At 43.5% G+C, this 19,022-nt stretch overlaps 1 protein-coding gene across 1 annotated transcript in view; it reads right to left on the bottom strand.

Moving 5' to 3' along the window:
- The window catches only part of LOC124555920 (Down syndrome cell adhesion molecule-like protein Dscam2), a 397,942-nt gene extending 380,562 nt beyond the window's left edge, over window positions 1–17,380 (bottom strand). The window contains exons 1-2 of the mRNA XM_047129975.1: window positions 17,342–17,380; window positions 16,962–17,173 (exon numbers count right to left, since the gene is read on the bottom strand). Of these exons, the coding sequence (XP_046985931.1) occupies window positions 16,962–17,173; window positions 17,342–17,380 (251 nt within the window). The remainder of the gene's footprint in view (window positions 1–16,961; window positions 17,174–17,341) is intronic.
- Between the last annotated feature and the right edge of the window lie 1,642 nt (window positions 17,381–19,022).

The raw sequence follows: 19,022 nt of genomic DNA on the forward strand, positions 1-19,022 counted from the left end.
GAGAAGGCATTAGTAGTGATTTAAAATGGAATGATCATATAAAGTTGGTCGTCGGTAAAGCAGATGCCAGACTGAGATTCATTGGCTCTGAGCACTATGCGACTTAACTTCTGAGGTCATCAGTCGCCTAGAACTTAGAACTAATTAAACCTAACTAACCTAAGGACATCACACATATCCATGCCCGAGGCAGGATTCGAACCTGCGACCGCAACGGTCGCTCGGCTCCAGACTGTAGCGTCTAGAACCGCACGGCCACTCCGGCCGGCTGAGATTCATTGGAAGAATCCTAAGGAAATGCAATCCGAAAACAAAGGAAGTAGGTTACAGTACGCTTGTTCGCCCATTGCTTGAATACTGCTCACCAGTGTGGGATCCGTACCAGGTAGGGTTGATAGAAGAGATAGAGAAGATCCAACGGAGAGCAGCGCACTTCATTACAGGATCATTTAGTAATCGCGAAAGCGTTACGGAGATGATAGATAAACTCCAGTGGAAGACTCTGCAGGAGAGACGCTCGTTGAAGTTTCGAGAACATACCTTCACCGAGGAGTCAAGCAGTATATTGCTCCCTCCTACGTATATCTCGCGAAGAGACCACGAGGATAAAATCAGAGATATTAGAGCCCACACAGAGGCATACCGACAGTCCTTCTTTCCATGAACAATACGAGACTGGAATAGATGGGAGAACCGATAGAGGTACTCAAGGTACCCTCCGCCACACACCGTCAGGCGTCTTGCGGAGTATGGATGTAGATGTAGATGTAGATGTAGAAGGGGTCACCAATTTAGTATTGATGGGAAATGTGGGGGGGGGGGGGGGGGGTGTTATAATCATAGAGGGAGACCAAGAAGTGAATACAGTAAGCAGGTTCAAAGGGATACAGGTTGCAGTAGTTATTCGGAGTTGAAGAGGATTGGACTAAATAGTGTAGGACGGAGAGTTGTATCAAACCAGTCTTCGGACTGAAGATCACCATAACAACAACAAGAGCAATCAGCAGATCAAAGGATAGCCTGAAAAGTAGCTGATCCTGGAAGAGAGTGGACGTGTCGAACCTTAGACTCCAACGCACATGATGAATAGTCCCCTATGCTGATATTTCTGAACACGTAGACATAGCAGAAGCTAATGCCTGTCCGAAACGTCTGGAGCACCACGAACTCTCAGTACGGCCACTACTATTGTGGCTTGCTGTGACGCGGCATCAAAGTGAGGTGCAACGACGGCAGAGCGTCAAGCGGCAACACTTGCCGCAGAAGGGTCACCGTGTTTTCTTTCCAGTCGCGCCCCAGTTCAAATGGCTCTGGGCACTATGGGACTTAACATCTGCGGTCATCAGTCCCCTAGAACTTAGAACTACTTAAACCTAACTAACCTAAGGACATCACACACATCCATGCCCGAGGCAGGATTCGAACCTGCGATCGTAGCAGTCGCGCGGTTCCGGACTGAGCGCCTAGAACCGCTAGACCACCGCGGCCGGCGCGCCCCAGTTCTGCGTACGACATTACGGTGGGCGTATCCGGGTGTTGAAGTTCGGAGGAGAACGAAATTTTACAGATTACATTCGTCATTATATGTTGCTATGTCCGTGTTTTGCTGCGTAATATGCACTGTCCTTCAGAAGGAAGCGACACTGCTACGACCTACAGCTGTATGACATAGGAGAAATGTATTCACAATTGCGAAAACGATTAGACTTCAACTGCACACTTTATTAGTCAGATGAAAATTTGTGCCGGATCGGGCCTCGTACCCGGATTTCCAGCTTTATGCGAGCGGTCACCTGAATTACTTCGGCTATCCGTGCACGCTTCCCGGACAGACCCATACTTTCGTATGTCACCGTGTGTCCACTTCCTGCGCTCGCTGTCTGAACGACAGTGCGTAGTGCACCGCAAAACAAAGGCACAGCAAAATAGTATTACATCCTTAGGCAGACCGCGACAATAAGTCTCTCCTTGTGCGGAAATCACTGCAAGTGTGCGAGTGCAGGATATGAAAACAAGCTAACATATGAATGTTTGGGTCGGTCTGGGTAGCGTGCACAGATAGGCGAAGAGGTAAATGTGACCGTTCGCGTAAAGTGGGAAATTCGGGTTCGAGTCCTAGTTAGGCACAAATTATCCTATGTCACTAATAAATTGTGCAGCTGAAGTCTAATTTTAGTCGGAAATGCGAATAAATTTCTTAAAAATTCGTCACTGTCTCGTCATACGGGACTGAGCACTATGGGACTTAACTTCTGAGGTCATCAGTCCCCTAGAGTTTAGAACTACTTAAACCTAACTAACCTAAGGCGTTCACACACATCCATTCCCGAGGCAGGATTCGAACCTGCGACCGTAGTGGTCGTGCGGTTCCAGACTGAGGCGCCTAGAAACGCTCGGCTACTACGGCCGGCCATCATGTCTCAGTTCCAACTGATACCCAGCAGAGTTAAAGCCACTGTTGCTTCTAGAGCTAGCAGGTCTGTCCACTGAATTTCATACCATGCGCAGCCTCAAATTACTTCAAAGTTTAATCGTACATCCCTCCTACTATAATGTATACACACAATAAATAAAATTTCGAACTATGCCGGTATTTCTTGTTATGCTATTTTAATAGCCAGAAGCTTATTATATTTCTTTCTCCTGTGTCATTCAATACTTGACTGATGCTCCCTTTAAACCTAAAGCAACCTCTGGTTCTTTCAGCTTATACAGGTCATATATCTCTCTAATTTCCTACTTTTCTGAAATTTATTCAGTGTTAAACATTTTTGGAACCTATCGACAGCCGTCAAGTAATGTATAAAATGCATGTTTGACCGTCAGCTGTTTTTAATTTATTTGGGTTTAAAATAAAAACAGCTGATGGACAAACATACATTTTATACATTATTCAGGTTTAATCTCTTGTTCACATCCAATATATTATGGTCACCTTACACATCTGCTGTAGAAAACGTATTGCGGTTTAAAACCTGGTTTCTAAGTCCTTCTCTTAGCCTTATAAAATATACCTACGACCGTCCGATCCCTATAGGCTTCTTCCATGTATAGAACCTCATTTTTTGATTCTTAAAAGGGCTATTAACAATGATTAAATCGTGCTCAGCTATGTGCTAAATTCTGCCTTTCCTTTCTTCCCTTTCCCCCTGCCCATTGTCACCAGCATCTATCCTTCTCTTCCTTTCACTACCATTAAATTTCCGGTACCAACTCAATTTTCGTTTCTCATAACGATCTGAATAATTTATTTCATCATACATTTTTCCAGTCCCTTCATCATTTGCAGAGGTATTAGGCATGGATACTTACATTATTGCTTCTAGTCTTGGCTTTGTGACTATCTTGGCGACAATAATGAGTTCACTTTGTTGTTCATAATAGTTTGCACACATTTCTATCTTCTTATTCGCTATTAGTCCTACACCTGCGTCACCCCTATTTGATTCTGTGTTGGTAATCCTGTACTCATCCGGCCGGAAATCATGTTCTTTCCGCCACCACACTTGACTAATTTCCACCACATCCCTTCCTTTTTTCAAATTCTGTAAATCCTTAGTCTGATTACGGGGGCTAAAATTCTACGATCTGTCTCGTAGAACGCCAGTTTTGTTTTTCCTGGTGGTAAAAAAAATGGTTCAAATGGCTCTCAGCACTATGGAACTTAACATCTGAGGTCATCAGTCCCCTAGAACTTAGAACTACTTAAACCTAACTAACCTAAGGACATCACACACACCCATGCCCGAGGCAGAATTCGAACCTGCGACCGTAGCGGTCGTGCGGTTCCACACTGAAGCGCCTAGAACCGCTCGGCCACTTCGGCCGGCCTCCTGGTGATAACATCCTCCTTACCCCCGTCCGGATATCCGATTTAGGGACCATTTTACCCACTAAATATTTTACCCAAGATGACATCATGATGAAACGATATTGTACAGATGCGTGTCCTTAAAAAATACAGAGTGTTAGAAAATAGTATTCCACACTTTGAGAGGCGATACTATGGAGCAACACAATAAAAAATGTCCACTAAACATGGGCTATAAAATAGGTATGCGCACATTTTCTGTAGAAGAGTTACGTTTCACAGTAGCGAAGATGAACACTTGCCCATACCTCTTCAGTTGTGCATTTTAGAGCCTATATTTAATGGGCTTTTTTGTCTTCATCTGGTCCATACTACTATCTCTCAAAATATGGAATACCTTTTTTGATAACTTGTATAGCGGCTATAGTTTCCCGTTACTTTTATCTGTTCGTAGTAAAACATAGCAAGGCCATTTTGGGTAGTGCTACCAGGACAGATCATTTAAAAATCCAAATTTTTGTTCCTGCAACTAATGAAAAGGCTGCTGTCCGACCTCAAGAAGCAATTGGTCTGGCCACTCCACAGAAACCCCTCCGCTGTAGTAATGCTTACGGTACGTGTATTTGTATAGTAGATGCTCGTTAGTCAACTCATAACACCAACGTGGGTGACATCAAATTTGGTTTTCACCACAATTTTAGGTAGGCAGTATGGTACTTATGTCTCCATAAGCTTCTTTCTTTTCAAATTGAAAGTCATTAAGAGGAAAATCTTTCTATATTCTGTAGAATCAATCATGTAATTGTACACGTCTTAGAGTTTTTAAGAACATTCCGGAAAATGGAATCTAAAGAGGTGAAATCCTCAGGCGGAAAAACCTACATAAAGTTGGGCATACATTGTTACTTTCCTATGTGCGAGCCACGGGAGTTGGCCTTACATACAGTTGACGGTCGTCACCGTTGCGTTTTGAGAAATCACTAGATAAACCTGTTTTGATATATAATGCCCTGTAGCATACCGCACCTTTCTATTGAGATTTAAATTTTAGTAAAAATGACTCTTAACATCTTTGCATTTAGGTATCCAAATCAGTCACAGAACTTCAGAATTTTCAAAAACATATATTCAAGTTTTTTCACGTGTTTCCAAACAGTTATAACCAAGTGGATTGTACGTTAACATTAGATACAAAATATCAGCGGCGACATGCTAAATTTACGCGGAGCAATTGTACTGCCAGTACTTTGCCAGCAGTCCTTTGAATGTGAAATGGTTGTGCCCGTTTGACTTACGTTCGCTGTCAGTGAATTCCATTCGCTGTCGCCTGCCATAGACACAAAGGCACTGATAACCGCAGAGCACACGGTGTAATCGCTGGCGCTGAATCAGACAAAGCTTTAGTAAGCAACCATAGTATTGGCGCCGAGGCAATGTTGTCTGTCTCTCGCTGGTGGTCCTATCATCCTCTTCTCAAATGCTCTTCTGTACAAAACAATATCCGTTCAGTCACTGTCTACTTCTTTTTAAGACACTGTAGCTATATAACGCGATACAAAGTTTTTCCTCTTAACGAATGTCGTTAGTCATTTACTACTGCAAGTAACGTTGAACTGAATACAGAGTGGCGCACGATATGTGTTACCATTTTGTTTTTGAATATAAACTTTATTGGCAATACAATCTGAAAGGAACATATACTACAATGAAGAGCCGTCCATGGAGATTTGTTCTAACTGAGCACATGCTCAATATGTCCACCATTTCGTTTCCTAACTTCCTTCAAACGAACACTGAAGTTAGTGATTACCCTATGGCACAAGTCTTCCGTAGTTTCACTGCAAGCTCGAAGAATAAGTCTTCTGAGCTCCATTAAATGACGTGGACGTTGTGGGAAAATTTTTTCGTTTAGGTACCCCCAAAGAAAAAAGTCACATGGATTGAGGTCTGGACTATTGGGGGACCAATTTTGTCCGTCATTGAAGCTACCTGGAAATCTGAGTGAAATGATCCGCATGTCGAAATGCTCGTGTAAAAACTCCAACACAGTGTTTGCAGTATGTGGCCTTGCTCCATCTTGCATGAACCACTGCGTGTTGAAGGGCAAGGCAGTAGCAAGAAGCTGTGGAATGAAGCTATTGCGAAGCATGCTCAAATAACGCTCGCTGTTCACAGTTTCTTCAAAGAAAAAGGGTCCAATAGGTCCGTGACTGGAAATTGCTGCCCACGCTGCAATCCTCGGAGCATAATGTTGTCGTTCATGAAGCACTTGTGGGTTTTGAGTGGCCCCAAAGCGTACATTTTGTTTGTTAACCACACCGTCTAAATGAAAATGCGCCTCGTCTGAAAACCAAACGTTGTTGAGAGTTTCTTCCCTATCCTCCGTCGCCCGCCGGTGTGGCCGTAGGGTTCTAGGCGCTTCAGTCTGGAACCGCGCGACCGCTACGGTCGCAGGTTCGAATCCTGCCTCGGGCATGGATGTGTGTGATGTCCTTAGGTTAGTTAGGTTTAAGTAGTTCTAAGTTCTAGGGGACTGATGGACCTCAGATGTTAAGTCCCATAATGCTCAGAGCCATTTGAACCATTTGAGCTCAATCCTCCGTCCAGTGAGCTAACAGTAGTGTCTGCTGCTTGTGTTCTTCAGTGAGCTTCTGTGCACAGGTCATCTTGTATGGGTACATATGGAGGTCACTTTTAAGAATGCGTTTAACGGAGTGTCTGGATATTCCCAGTTGCACTGCTGCCTTTCTACACGATTTCCCGGAACTTCTCTGTACAGCTACTCGTCGTTGTTGTTGTGGTCTTCGGTCCTGAGACTGGTTTGATGCAGCTCTCCATGCTACTCTATCCTGTGCAAGCTTCTTCATCTCCCAGTACCTACTGCAACCTAAGTCCTTCTGAATCTGCTTAGTGTATTCATCTCTTGGTCTCCCTCTACGATTTTTACCCTCCACGCTGCCCCCCAATACTAAATTGGTGATCCCTCGATGTCTCAGAACATGTCCTACCAACCGATCCCTTCTTCTAGTCAAGTTGTGCCACAAACTCCTCTTCTCCCCAATTCTATTCAATACCTCCTCATTAGTTATGTGATCTATCCATCTAATCTTCAGCATTCTTCTGTAGTACCACATTTCGAAAGCTTCTATTCTCTTCTTGTCTAAACTATTTATCGTCCACGTTTCACTTCCATACATGGCTACACTCCATACAAATACTTTAAGAAACGACTTCCTGACATGTAAATCTATACTCGATGTTAAAAAATTTCTCTTCTTAAGAAACGCTTTCCTTGCCATTGCCAGTCTACATTTTATATCCGCTCTACTTCGACCATCATCAGTTATTTTGCTCCCCAAATAGCAAAACTCCTTTACTACTTTAAGTGTCTCATTTCCAAATCTAATTCCCTCAGCATCACCCAACTTAATTCGACAGCTACTCTTACCGCTTCAATATTTTCCGGCGAACAAACACGCTTAGGCCGAAGTCGCTTCGCTTCCAATACTGTTCCTTCCTGTACAAATTTATCGTACAACCTGTGGATGGTCTTCTTGCAAGGGACCCATCGTGTGTTAAACTGTTGTCGAAAACGCCTCTGGGTCACAACAACGCTTTTCGTTTCATGAAAAAGTAACACAATTGCCGATCGTTACTGTGTCGTCAGTCTTCCATTGTCAGCCATTGCTGCTTACTAGTCTCCTAGCGGCAGTATCGTGAATTACACGTCATTTCGTAACTCATTTGTTTTTCCAAGCTCTGCTGGTACTACTGTAGAGATCCCAGCGGGATATCTAATGTGCGTCGAAAATTGTGAAAGAAACAATTGGTGACACATTTCGTGCGCCACCATGTATATCACGTAGGTGTGGTCATCTGTTGTAAAGACCCGGTAACCTACAAATAAGCAACACGGTAGATTATATTTATAAATAGTAAACAATTACTAGCTCCATTTATTAACTTAGTTTCATTGCTTCCACCAATATTGTAGAGTGAACTTTACCTTGTGTATGTATAAAAACGGAAGATCGTAACATTTGCATGAGCGAGAAGGCCAAGAATCGTTCGTACTCAGGCACAGCAGACACATGCCAGACGCAAGAAGGTGCACTGTTAACAGCCATGGTGGACAAACGTTCTTGAAGGCCTCGGGAGGAAAGATAGGATTGATGTGGGTGATATGACGGCACACAATGATATAAATCGCATAAGACAGCCAGCCCGAAATATGACAGTACCAATAATATGAACCATACCTTGCATCTCTACAGCATAAAGTAATAGTGAAACATTGTCCCCGAGGCCTGTCAGTATTATTAACTAAAACAGGGCGCGGAATATTTTGAAGAAAACATACACCACTGGCCATTAAAACTGCTACACCACGAAGATGACGTGCTACAGACGCGAAATTTAACCGACAGGAAGAAGATGCTGTGAAGTGGAAATGATTAGCTTTTCAGATCATTCAGGCAAGGTTGGCGCCGGTGGCGACACCTACAACGTGCTGACATGAGGAAAGTTTCCAACCGATTTCTCATACACAAACAGCAGTTGACAGGCGTTGCCTGGTGAAACGTTGTTGTGATGCCTCGTGTAAGGAGGAAAAATGCGTACCGTCACGTTTCCGACTTTGATAATGGTCGGATTGTAGCCTATCGCGAGTGCGGTTAATCGTATCGCGGCATTGCTGCTAGCTTTGGTCGAGATCAAATGACTGTTTGCAGAATATGGAATCGGTGGGTTCAGGAGGGTAATACGGAACGCCGTGCTGGATCCCAACGGCCTCGTATCACTAGCAGTCGAGATGACAGGCATCTTATCCGCATGGCTGTAACGGTTCGTGCAGCCCCGTCTCGATTTCTGAGTCAACAGATGGGGACGTTTGCAAGACAACAACCATTTGCACGCACAGGTCGACGACGTTTGCAGCAGCCTGGACTATCAACTCGGACACCATGGCTGCGGTTACCCTTGACGCTGCATCACAGACAGGAGCGTCTGCGATGGTGTACTCAACGACGAACCTGGGTGCACGAATGGCAAAACGTCATTTTTTCGGATGAATCCAGGTTCTGTCTACAGCATCATGATGGTCGCATCCGTGTTTGACGACATCGCGGTGAACGCACATTGGAAACATGTATTCGTCATCACCATACTGGCGTATCACTCGGCGTGATGGTATGGGGTGCCATTGGTTACACGACTCGATCACCTCTTGTTCACATTGACGGCATTTTGAACAGTGGACGTTACATTTCAGATGTGTTACGACCCGTGGCTCTACCCTTCATTCCATCCTTGCGAAACCCTACATTTCATCAGGATAATGCACGACCGCATGTTGCAGGTCCTGTACGGGCGTTTCTGGATACAGAAAATGTTCGACTGCTGCCCTGGCCAGCACATTCTCCAGATCTCTTACCAATTGAAAACATCTGGTCAATGGTGGCCGAGCGACTGGCTCACCACAATACGCCAGTCATTACTCTTGATGAACTGTGGTATCGTGTTGAAGCTGCATGGGCAGCTGTACCTGTACACGCCATCCAAGCTCTGTTTGACTCAACACCCAGGCGTATCGAGGCCGTTATTACGGCCAGAGGTGGTTGTTCTGGGTACTGAATTCGCAGGATCTATGCACCAAAACTGCGTAAAAATGTAATCACATGTCAGTTCTAGTATAACATATTTGTCCACTGAATACCCGTTTATCATCTACATTTCTTCTTGGTGTAGAAATTTTAATGGCCAATAGTGTATTTAAATTTCAAGCGTCAGTGATGCATTACACTCACTATCGGAGCACTCTGATTTTATTTGGTACAGTCATATGACGTAATAATTCACTCGTTAGTATTTACTGCGAGAGCTGATATTATAAATACTGCTGGAACGGTAATAGTTTTAGATCCTTGAACGGGTGTTTTGGAAGACTGTGTTAATACGACTGTGTGAGGGAATGATATAACACAGTTTCAGCTTTCAAAAGCCGAGTTGAAACAAGAGCCACCCATGATAAAAGTATTCCGTCTGGTGTGCAAGACATATGAGACTGGCGAAATGGTTCAAATGGCTCTGAGCACTATGGGACTTAACATCTGAGGTCAATAGTCCCCTAGAACTTAGAATTACTTAAACCTAACTAACCTAAGGACATCACAGACATCCATGCCGGAGGCAGGATTGGAACCTCTGACCGTAGCGGTCGCGCGGTTCCTAACTGAAGCGTCTAGAACCGCTCGGCCACTCCGGCCGGCGAGACTGGCGAAATACTCTCATACTTAAAGAAGAATGTCTTAAGTCCAGTTCCGAAAACATGCAGGTGCTAACTGGCGTGAATTCTACCAAAGTATCACTTTAATAAGCCAAAGTATTGACACTATTTACAGAAGAATGAAAAACCGGTAGAGGCCAACCTCGTGAAAGGTCAGTTTGAGTTTGGTAGAAATGTAGGAACGCACAAGGCAAAACCGACCATACGGGTATTGTTAGGAGAGAGGTTAAGCAAAGGCAAACCTACGTTTCTAGCATTTACAGATTTAGAGAAAGCTTTCGACAGTATTTATTGGATTCCACGCTTTTAAATTCTTAAGACGGCAGGGATAAAATACAAGGAGCGAAATCTACGACTTTTACACAAACAAGGCTGCAGTGATAAGAGCAGGAGGGTATTATAGGAAAAAAGTAGTTGAGAAAACAGTGAAACATTTACAGTGTTATTCAGTTTGAGAATTAACAAAGCAGTAAAGGAAACCAAAGGGCAGTTTGTAAAGGGAACTAAAGTTCAAAGAGAAGAAATAAATATTTTGCGAACTGCCGGCTACATAATTCGGTTAGGAACGGTAATGAACTTGGAAAAGCAGTTGAATCGAACGGTTAGCGTCTTGAAAAGAGATTTTAAGATAACCATCAACAAAAGTGTAACAACGTAATGGAATGTAGCCGAATTAAATCATGCGGTGTTGAAGAAAAGGGTCAGGAAATAGGACAATAAACGTAGTAAATGCGTTTTGTTATTCCGGCAGTAAAATAGCTGACGATGGCCAAAATATAGAAGGTACAAGAAAAGTGTTTTTGAAAAAGAGAAATTTGTTAAGATCGAACATAACTCTGAGTCTTTTCAGGAAGTATTTGTCTGGAGCGTAGCCTCGTAGGGGAAAGAACGAAGACGATAGAGAGTTCAGAAAAGAAAAGAGTAGTAGCTTTTGTGTGTGATGCTACTGAAGAATGCTGAAGATTCTATGAGTAGATGGAATAATCAATGAAGAGATGGGTTGATAGGACACATCTTGTGGTATCAATAAAATCGCCAGTTTCGTATTTTGTGTGTGTGTGTGTGTGTGTGTGTGTGTGTGTGTGTGTGTGTGTGTATAAGGGGGTGGGGTACAGTATAGTAAGCAAATTCAAATGGATGTCGGTTGTGATACCTATGCAGAGATGAAGAAGCTAACACAGGATGGCCTAGCATGGGGAGCTTTTCTCAAATCAGTTTTCGGACAGAAGACCACAACAACAACGGATTTAGGTTGAAGCAAAATTCCAGTTATGTTAATGGCCAGCAGGTCATCATGTTTAGAAAATGTATCTGACTTGTCAGTGTACTGACATCTTACACGTCATATCGCTCTGTCGCAGGTATCATATACAGAAAATGTCTCTAACTGACTACTGATGCCAAATAAATAAATAAAAAAAAACTAACTATTGAGGAACGTTAGCTAAAAGTATTGGCTTAGAGCGCTGATCATATGTGCACCCAACTGCATTTGGCAATAAATTTGTTGTCATGCCACTCTTGTGAGTGCCACTGAGTCATCCACGAATAGTTTCAGGGACGTGTCAGTATTACCTACCATATTCTTTGGAAACATCCGGATTAGTGAGAGGCTTATTACACTTGAGTGAGTTCTCTATATTAAGTTATAAAAGTTAACGAGCCCTCAGTACAGTAGTGTATCGGTAGTGAGACCTCAAAAAATTACATCACCCTTAGTTTGCTTTCTACGGCGCTCTGTATCCCGTGAATGTAGCAGTTTATCGTAGTTTATTGGAGGAATGAAACGCTCCAAGAGATTCGCAAAAAAGCGCAGACCACTCTCGGTTTCTAGAAGGGTCGTCTGACGTAGGCCCATCATTAGAGCCTAATTTCGCTGTCGTCAACCTCTTGCAGAATTACAGAATATATTTTACGCTCGCGTGTTAAAACCAGTTTATAGACTCAATACCTCGTGTGTAAGTGCCGATACGAACTATGCAAACAGCGATCGCGTGACCGTCAATTCGCTCTGTCCATCCACTGTTCCTATTTGCTGCCCAGGGAAAAGAATTGTGTAGAAAATATCGGACTAACTTCCTAATGGACTGGAGAAGAATAGCAGATAGTATTGAGCACGCCGTTCTTAGCAGTGAGAAATTATCAGACATGACAGCAGCATCGGACGTATTCTAAAGGAATATGTAGGGCCACCTGTTTACAAGACAACGACGAAGAATCCATGCTGCTGTTCGTGGGTGATTGTATAGTAAGCATGGAAATTCTATTGGCAGATAATTGTACCGAAGAACGAACATTTTAATAATTTGTGCTGAGGTTCCAGAACTAAATTTGTCTGTTAAAAATTGCATTTCCATTTCTGCTGACGGTGTTGGAAAGGTGGTGGTGCAGGAATTCAGTTCGGTTCTACAAGATTTCCAGGGGTATGTGACACTAGATGTCTACTCACAGACCACTAAATTCCAGCAAATTACGGGATGGTGGTTTGTAGGCACACAGCTGGCTCACGATGTGTGTTCCAGTGGGTACAGATCAGGGGCATTTGCTGGCTAAGTCATCAATGTGGGTTCACTATCATGCTCCTCAAACCACTGAAGGACGGTTGCGGAAAGTTATCCTGCTTGAAGATGTCATCGTCATCAAAGGAGACCTAGGTCCCACAGAAGCCCAGCTAAATGCACCTCATAGCATAATTCTGCTCTCAGCGGCCTTTATCCTTGGAGCAGTGCACGTTTCAAACAGCCATTAGCCCGGATGACGGCGTGTAAGGACCCCGCCGTCGACCTGGTGTAACAGGAAATGGGATTCATTCGATAGGGGACGCGTTTCTATTGATACACTGTAAAAACTCAGTGATGCTGTGCCTACTGCAATCATAACTAACGTTGTCGTTGGGTCAACACAGGTACATGTTGGGGCCTTATAATGTGGAGCTATATGTTCAACAATGATGTTCATAGGAAGAATTCTAAGAAAATGTGACTCATCGACGAAAGAAGTAGCTTACAAAACGCTTGTTCGTCCGATTCTTGAGTATTGCTCATCAGTATGGGACCCTTACCAGGTTGGATTAATAGAAGAGATAGACATGATCCAGCGAAAAGCAGCGCGATTCGTCATGGGGACATTTAGTCAGCGCGAGAGCGTTACGGAGATGCTGAACAAGCTCCAGTGGCGGACACTTCAAGAAAGACGTTACGCAATACGGAGAGGTTTATTATCGAAATTACGAGAGAGCACATTCCGGGAAGAGATGGGCAACATATTACTACCGCCCACATATATCTCGCGTAATGATCACAACGAAAAGATCCGAGAAATTAGAGCAAATACGGAGACTTACAAGCAGTCGTTCTTCCCACGCACAATTCGTGAATGGAACAGGGAAGGGGGGGATCAGATAGTGGTACAATAAGTACCCTCCGCCACACACCGTAAGGTGGCTCGCGGAGTATAGATGTAGATGTAGATAGATGTGTGCTCTGAAACACTTGTGTCTGCACCAGCATTGTACTCTGTCGTCAGATCTGTCACAGATCGCTTCCTATCATGAAACGCAGTGGGGCATCCTCCGATCTCTACGTCTTATGATGAGACGTGGACGACCAGTACCATAAGGCCTATCGTTATTCCACCATCCTTCAACTACTTTCCATAGATGCTCGCGACAGTAGTACGCCAACAGGCGACCAGTTTCACCATTTCAGAGATTCTGGTTCCCAGCCGTAGCGCCACTACGAAGTGCTCTTTGTCAAAACCGCTTGTATCAGTGGCTTTCCGCATTTGCGGTCTGTATCTTCGCTATAATGACTGCCCATTCGTCTCTCTTCCACTTACATTCTTTCCTTACTATGGTACGTGCCCGCAGCACCACCAGGAGGCAGTGGTCAAAATGTTTTGGATCATCAGTGTATGTAGCCTCATGTAAGGGTTGTCCGTGTTCAGCTGCTTACAGCTTGTTTGACAATCGCGTGTTTGTAAGCTGACACCTCCACTGTAGCAACGGACTTCGGCTTATCGTCACCTGAAATTGCTAAAGAGGTAGGAATGTAAATAGCAGTTCTATCTGACAGACTGGTATGCTCAACTAGATGCTTTGCGCCTTAAACGATTATCACTGTTCACAAATTACAACCCTATTTTTCTATTGCGGAGATGACTGTAATTTGCTGAAATACGTATTTTGCTTTTATTTTTCGACACTATCAGAATTATTTTCACAAATGATCGGTTTGACTGACTCGAACTACCATCTTGACATCGATATATAAAAATTAAAACCTCTATATTTTGTTCGACTCACATAGAGAGAAATTAGTAAATCGATATGAAATAAAAGCAGTACTATGAGTTGCAGACTACGAACGTATCTACACTACTGGGCATTAAAATTGCTACACCACGAAGAAGACGTGCTACAGACGCGAAATTTAATCGACAGGAAGAAGATGCTGTGATATGCAGATGATTTTCAGAGCATTCACGCAAGATTGGCGCCGGAGGCGACACCTACAACGTGTTGACATGAGGAAAGTTTCCAACCGATTTCTCATACACAAACAGCAGTTGACCGGCGTTGCCTGGTGAAACGTTGTTGTGATGCCTCGTGTAAGGAGGAGAAATGCGTACCGTCACGTTTCCGACTTTGATAAAGGTCGGATTGTAGCCTATCGCGATTGCGGTTTATCGTATCGCGACATTGCTGCTCGCGTTGGTCGAGATCCAGTGACTGTTAGCAGAATATCGAATCGGTGGGTTCAGGTAGGTAATACGGAACGCCGTGCTGGATCCCAACGGCCCCGTACGACTAGCAGTCGAGATGACAGGCATCTTTCCGAATGACTGTAACGGATCGTGCAGCCACGTCTCGATCCCTGAGTCAAGAGATGGTGACGTTTGCAAGACAACAACCATCTGCACGAACAGTTAGACGACGTTTGCAGCAGCATGGACTATCAGCTCGGAGACCATGGCTGCGGTTACCCATGACGCTGCATCACAGACAGGAGCGCCTGCGATGGTGTACTCAACGACGAACCTGGGTGCACGAATGGCAAAACGTCATTTTTTCGGATGCCGTTTACAGCATCGTGATGGTCGCATCCGTGTTTGGCGACATCGCGGTGAACGCTCATTGGAAGCGTGTATTCGTCATCGCCATACTGGCGTATCACTCGGCGTGACGGAATGGGGTGCCATTGGTTACACGTCTCGGTCACCTCTTGTTCGCATTGACGGCACTTTGAACAGTGGACGTTAGATTTCAGATGTGTTACGACTCGTGGCTCTACCTTTCATTTGATCCCTGCGAAACCCTACATTTCAGCAGGATAATGCACGACCGCATGTTGCAGGTCCTGTACGGGCCTTTCTGGATACATAAAATGTGCTACTGCTACCCTGGCCAGTACATTTTCCAGATCTCTCAGAAACTGAAAACGTCTGGTCAATGGTGGCCGAGCAACTGGCTCGTCACAGTACGCCAGTCACTACTCTTGATGAAATGTGGTATCGTGTTGAAGCTGCATGGGCAGCTGTACCTGTACACGCAATCCAAGCTCTGTTTGACTCAATGCCCAGGCGTTCAAGGCCGTTACTACGGCCAGAGGTGGTTGTTCTGGGTACTGATGTCTTAGGTTCTATGCACCCAAATTGCGTGAAAATGTAATCACATGTCAGTTCTAGTATAATACATTTGTCCAATGAATACCTGTTTCTCATCTGCATTTCTTCTTGGTGTAGCAATTTTAATGGCCAGTAGTGTAACATACAATATTAACACTACATTAACATACAATATTAACACTACTAGGTAGCCCACCCGGCTAGCCGCGTGGTCTAATGCGCTGGTTCCCGAGGGGGAAGGTTTGCCGGTCCTCAGCACGAATCCGCCCAGTGTGCTGGCCAGCCTGTGGATGGTTTTTAAGGCGGTTTTCCATCTGCCTCGGTGAATGCGGGCTGGTACTAATATTTCGCCTGAGTTACACTATGTCGGCGACTGCTGCGCAAACACTGTCTCCACGTATGCGTACTCCATAATTTACTCTACCACCTCATAGTAAATGTTCAAGCGACGACCGCTAGTCTCAGCGAACGCATGGCAACGGCCTATGAAGTTCTGCTGGGATTACACTCGTCTGGTATGAGAGGTTCCACTGAGGGGCGGATCCGCACAATAACCCTGGGCTCGGTGTGGGGCTGTGGTGGGGTGGGTGGACTGCTGTGGCCTGTTGTGGGGTTGTGAACACTGAGGGCTACTGCAGGATGAAACCTCTCCGTCGTTTCTAGGTCCCCTGTTTAATACACACACACACACACACACACACACACATACACACACACACACAGACACCAGGTACACAATTATCTTAGTTGCACAATAGAAAAACATGCCTTTTCTTACAAAAAGAATAGCAGTTTCAAATATCACGGAGTCATTATTTGTGTTCTAGATTGCGGCAGGCGGCTACGATAGTGTCAGCTGGAGAGCAGGGCACGTGGTTCACCATTCATTTTGAGAGACTGATCCTCAAACAGATAAGTCTTGAATTAATCGAAAGTAGGAAAAAAATTCCAAATCCATCCACCTCCACTGGTCCCGTTTAGATACCTCAGTAATAGTATGGTAAGCATAAAATAATGTTTCTGCAGATTATCAGTTTGCAGCGGCATCTACTGGATCCACTCACCTGCAAGGGTACACACACGCACGCACACACACACACACACACACACACACACACACACACACACAAGTCTTTCGTTCGACATATCCCGATAATCCTGCAACCTACTACTCTACTCTACCATCTCCCTCTCTCTCTCTCTCTCTCTTTAACAGATGAGAAGAGTGTGCATGTGGCTTACCGATCCGACTGCGGCAGCTGGAAGCCGTCGAGTCGCCAGGTGATGTGCGGCGTAGGGTTTCCTGTGGCGATGCACTTGAGCGACACAGCGGGGCCCGGCTGCACCGTCTGGTTGATAAACTTGTACACCAGCTGCGGCTTGGCGGCTGTAACAGCGGCAAGCACAGGCGCGATTAGAAACGCCACGTCTGGCGAACTGTTCTCGAGAAACTTCTAATGAGAACGAACTACATGTCGCGAATAAACTAAGGCAGTTTAAGTTGGTCTCTGCGTACGGCTGACTGCAGAAACCGAAGGAGGAAGGAGTTTAGAGGCTCTCAACGATGAGGTTATCAGCGCTGTAGAAACCGAAGCAAGACGCTAATTTAAACTGCAACATACCTTTCGTTCGCAGCCCGCGGTACTGCCAAAAGTTCCCATACTTGAGAGACAGCCATCAGCTCTAACAAACTCAAATTTGTGCAGGTTAAGCAATCTAACATGTGCGGAATCATAGTTAGGTTGTAGGTAAGACTACAGCATTAATAAAATAGGTAAAAATGTAGCTGATGCTTTTGAAACAATTTTAAAGCTAAAATTTTCAAGAATTTTACTAACAGGTAATAGTAAGGGATTTCATAGAAAAGATTTTCAAGGACTTATTAAGAAATAAAAAGTAATCACTGATCAACTCTTATAGAAATAATGGATTCAGTTGTTGGAAGATTTAATAGAACACTAAAAGAAAAAATGTGAAAAAATTCGCTCTTCAAGGTAGTTGTAAATGGGTTGATTCAATTAAAAATTAGATGATTAGTATCATATACAAAACATTAATCAATAGAAAATGAAGCAGATCATGTCTTGCTCTGTCCAATGGCATTATCACAATATGCTGCGTAAATTTATTTGGCTGCCGCCACTAGTGTCACCTGTCTACTTTACTCAAAGAGAAGAATATGTCAGTAATGTTCTGTTTCTGCACTTGGCACTCCATTGCCTAGCGTCCACAGCTCCACTCACTTTCTCCAAATCCCACAGTGACAATATGTAAACTCAAACAGCAACAGTGAACTACAAATAAAAAATGACACTCTATAACCGGAATACCAACATGAAAAACAAAAACGTTACGAACTTATTCACAAACCTAAAAATTAAACAATTTATTATTATTATATTATAACAATTTATTTATTTTATCTGCAGAACGTTGAACGTGGGGATGACTGGGGGGGGGGGGGGGGGGGATGTAGAGACATATTTCTTACAGTTCAGACACAACATATGATTGTTCAAAAGGACAAGAATTTTGTGATTGGGGTTATTAGTCTATAGAAGATTAAATTTTAGAAAATAAAATTATTTTAAATCTACTGGAAAAGTTTTAACTTTATCTTTCAATTTTACAGTTAGAAAATTTGATTTATGCAATATTTTTATTGACCGGTTAACAGTACATATTTTGTAAAGATTATCAAATATGACTAATGAAAAATCAAAACCAATAAATGATAAATCTTTATGTATATTTTAACCAAGAAGAACAACTGTTTTAAGGATAACACATACTCAAAATTATGTATTATTTGTTCATGACAAGTCACAGAAGTAAATTCAAATATTTGCTTATCACCAACTTCATTTGTTTATGTATTAAATTCATCTGAAGCATAATTGCGTATTCAGTTGATATTATTAGTCTTTTTATGATAATCTTCCATAGCACTATCATCTATTTCATTTCTTTCATTAAAGTGTGTTGAAATATTTTTATATTTCATCTTTATAACCAATGTTTTTAATTTTTCTGTATAATATTTAGTAACACAGTTATTAAATTGTGTTAAAATATTTCTATATTGAGTTTTGATAACAAGTTATTTAACTTTTTCTAAATATACACTCCTGGAAATGGAAAAAAGAACACATTGACACCGGTGTGTCAGACCCACCATACTTGCTCCGGACACTGCGAGAGGGCTGTACAAGCAATGATCACACGCACGGCACAGCGGACACACCAGGAACCGCGGTGTTGGCCGTCGAATGGCGCTAGCTGCGCAGCATTTGTGCACCGCCG

Source organism: Schistocerca americana, chromosome X (assembly GCF_021461395.2).
Source record: "Schistocerca americana isolate TAMUIC-IGC-003095 chromosome X, iqSchAmer2.1, whole genome shotgun sequence".
Classification (NCBI taxonomy): domain Eukaryota; kingdom Metazoa; phylum Arthropoda; class Insecta; order Orthoptera; family Acrididae; genus Schistocerca; species Schistocerca americana.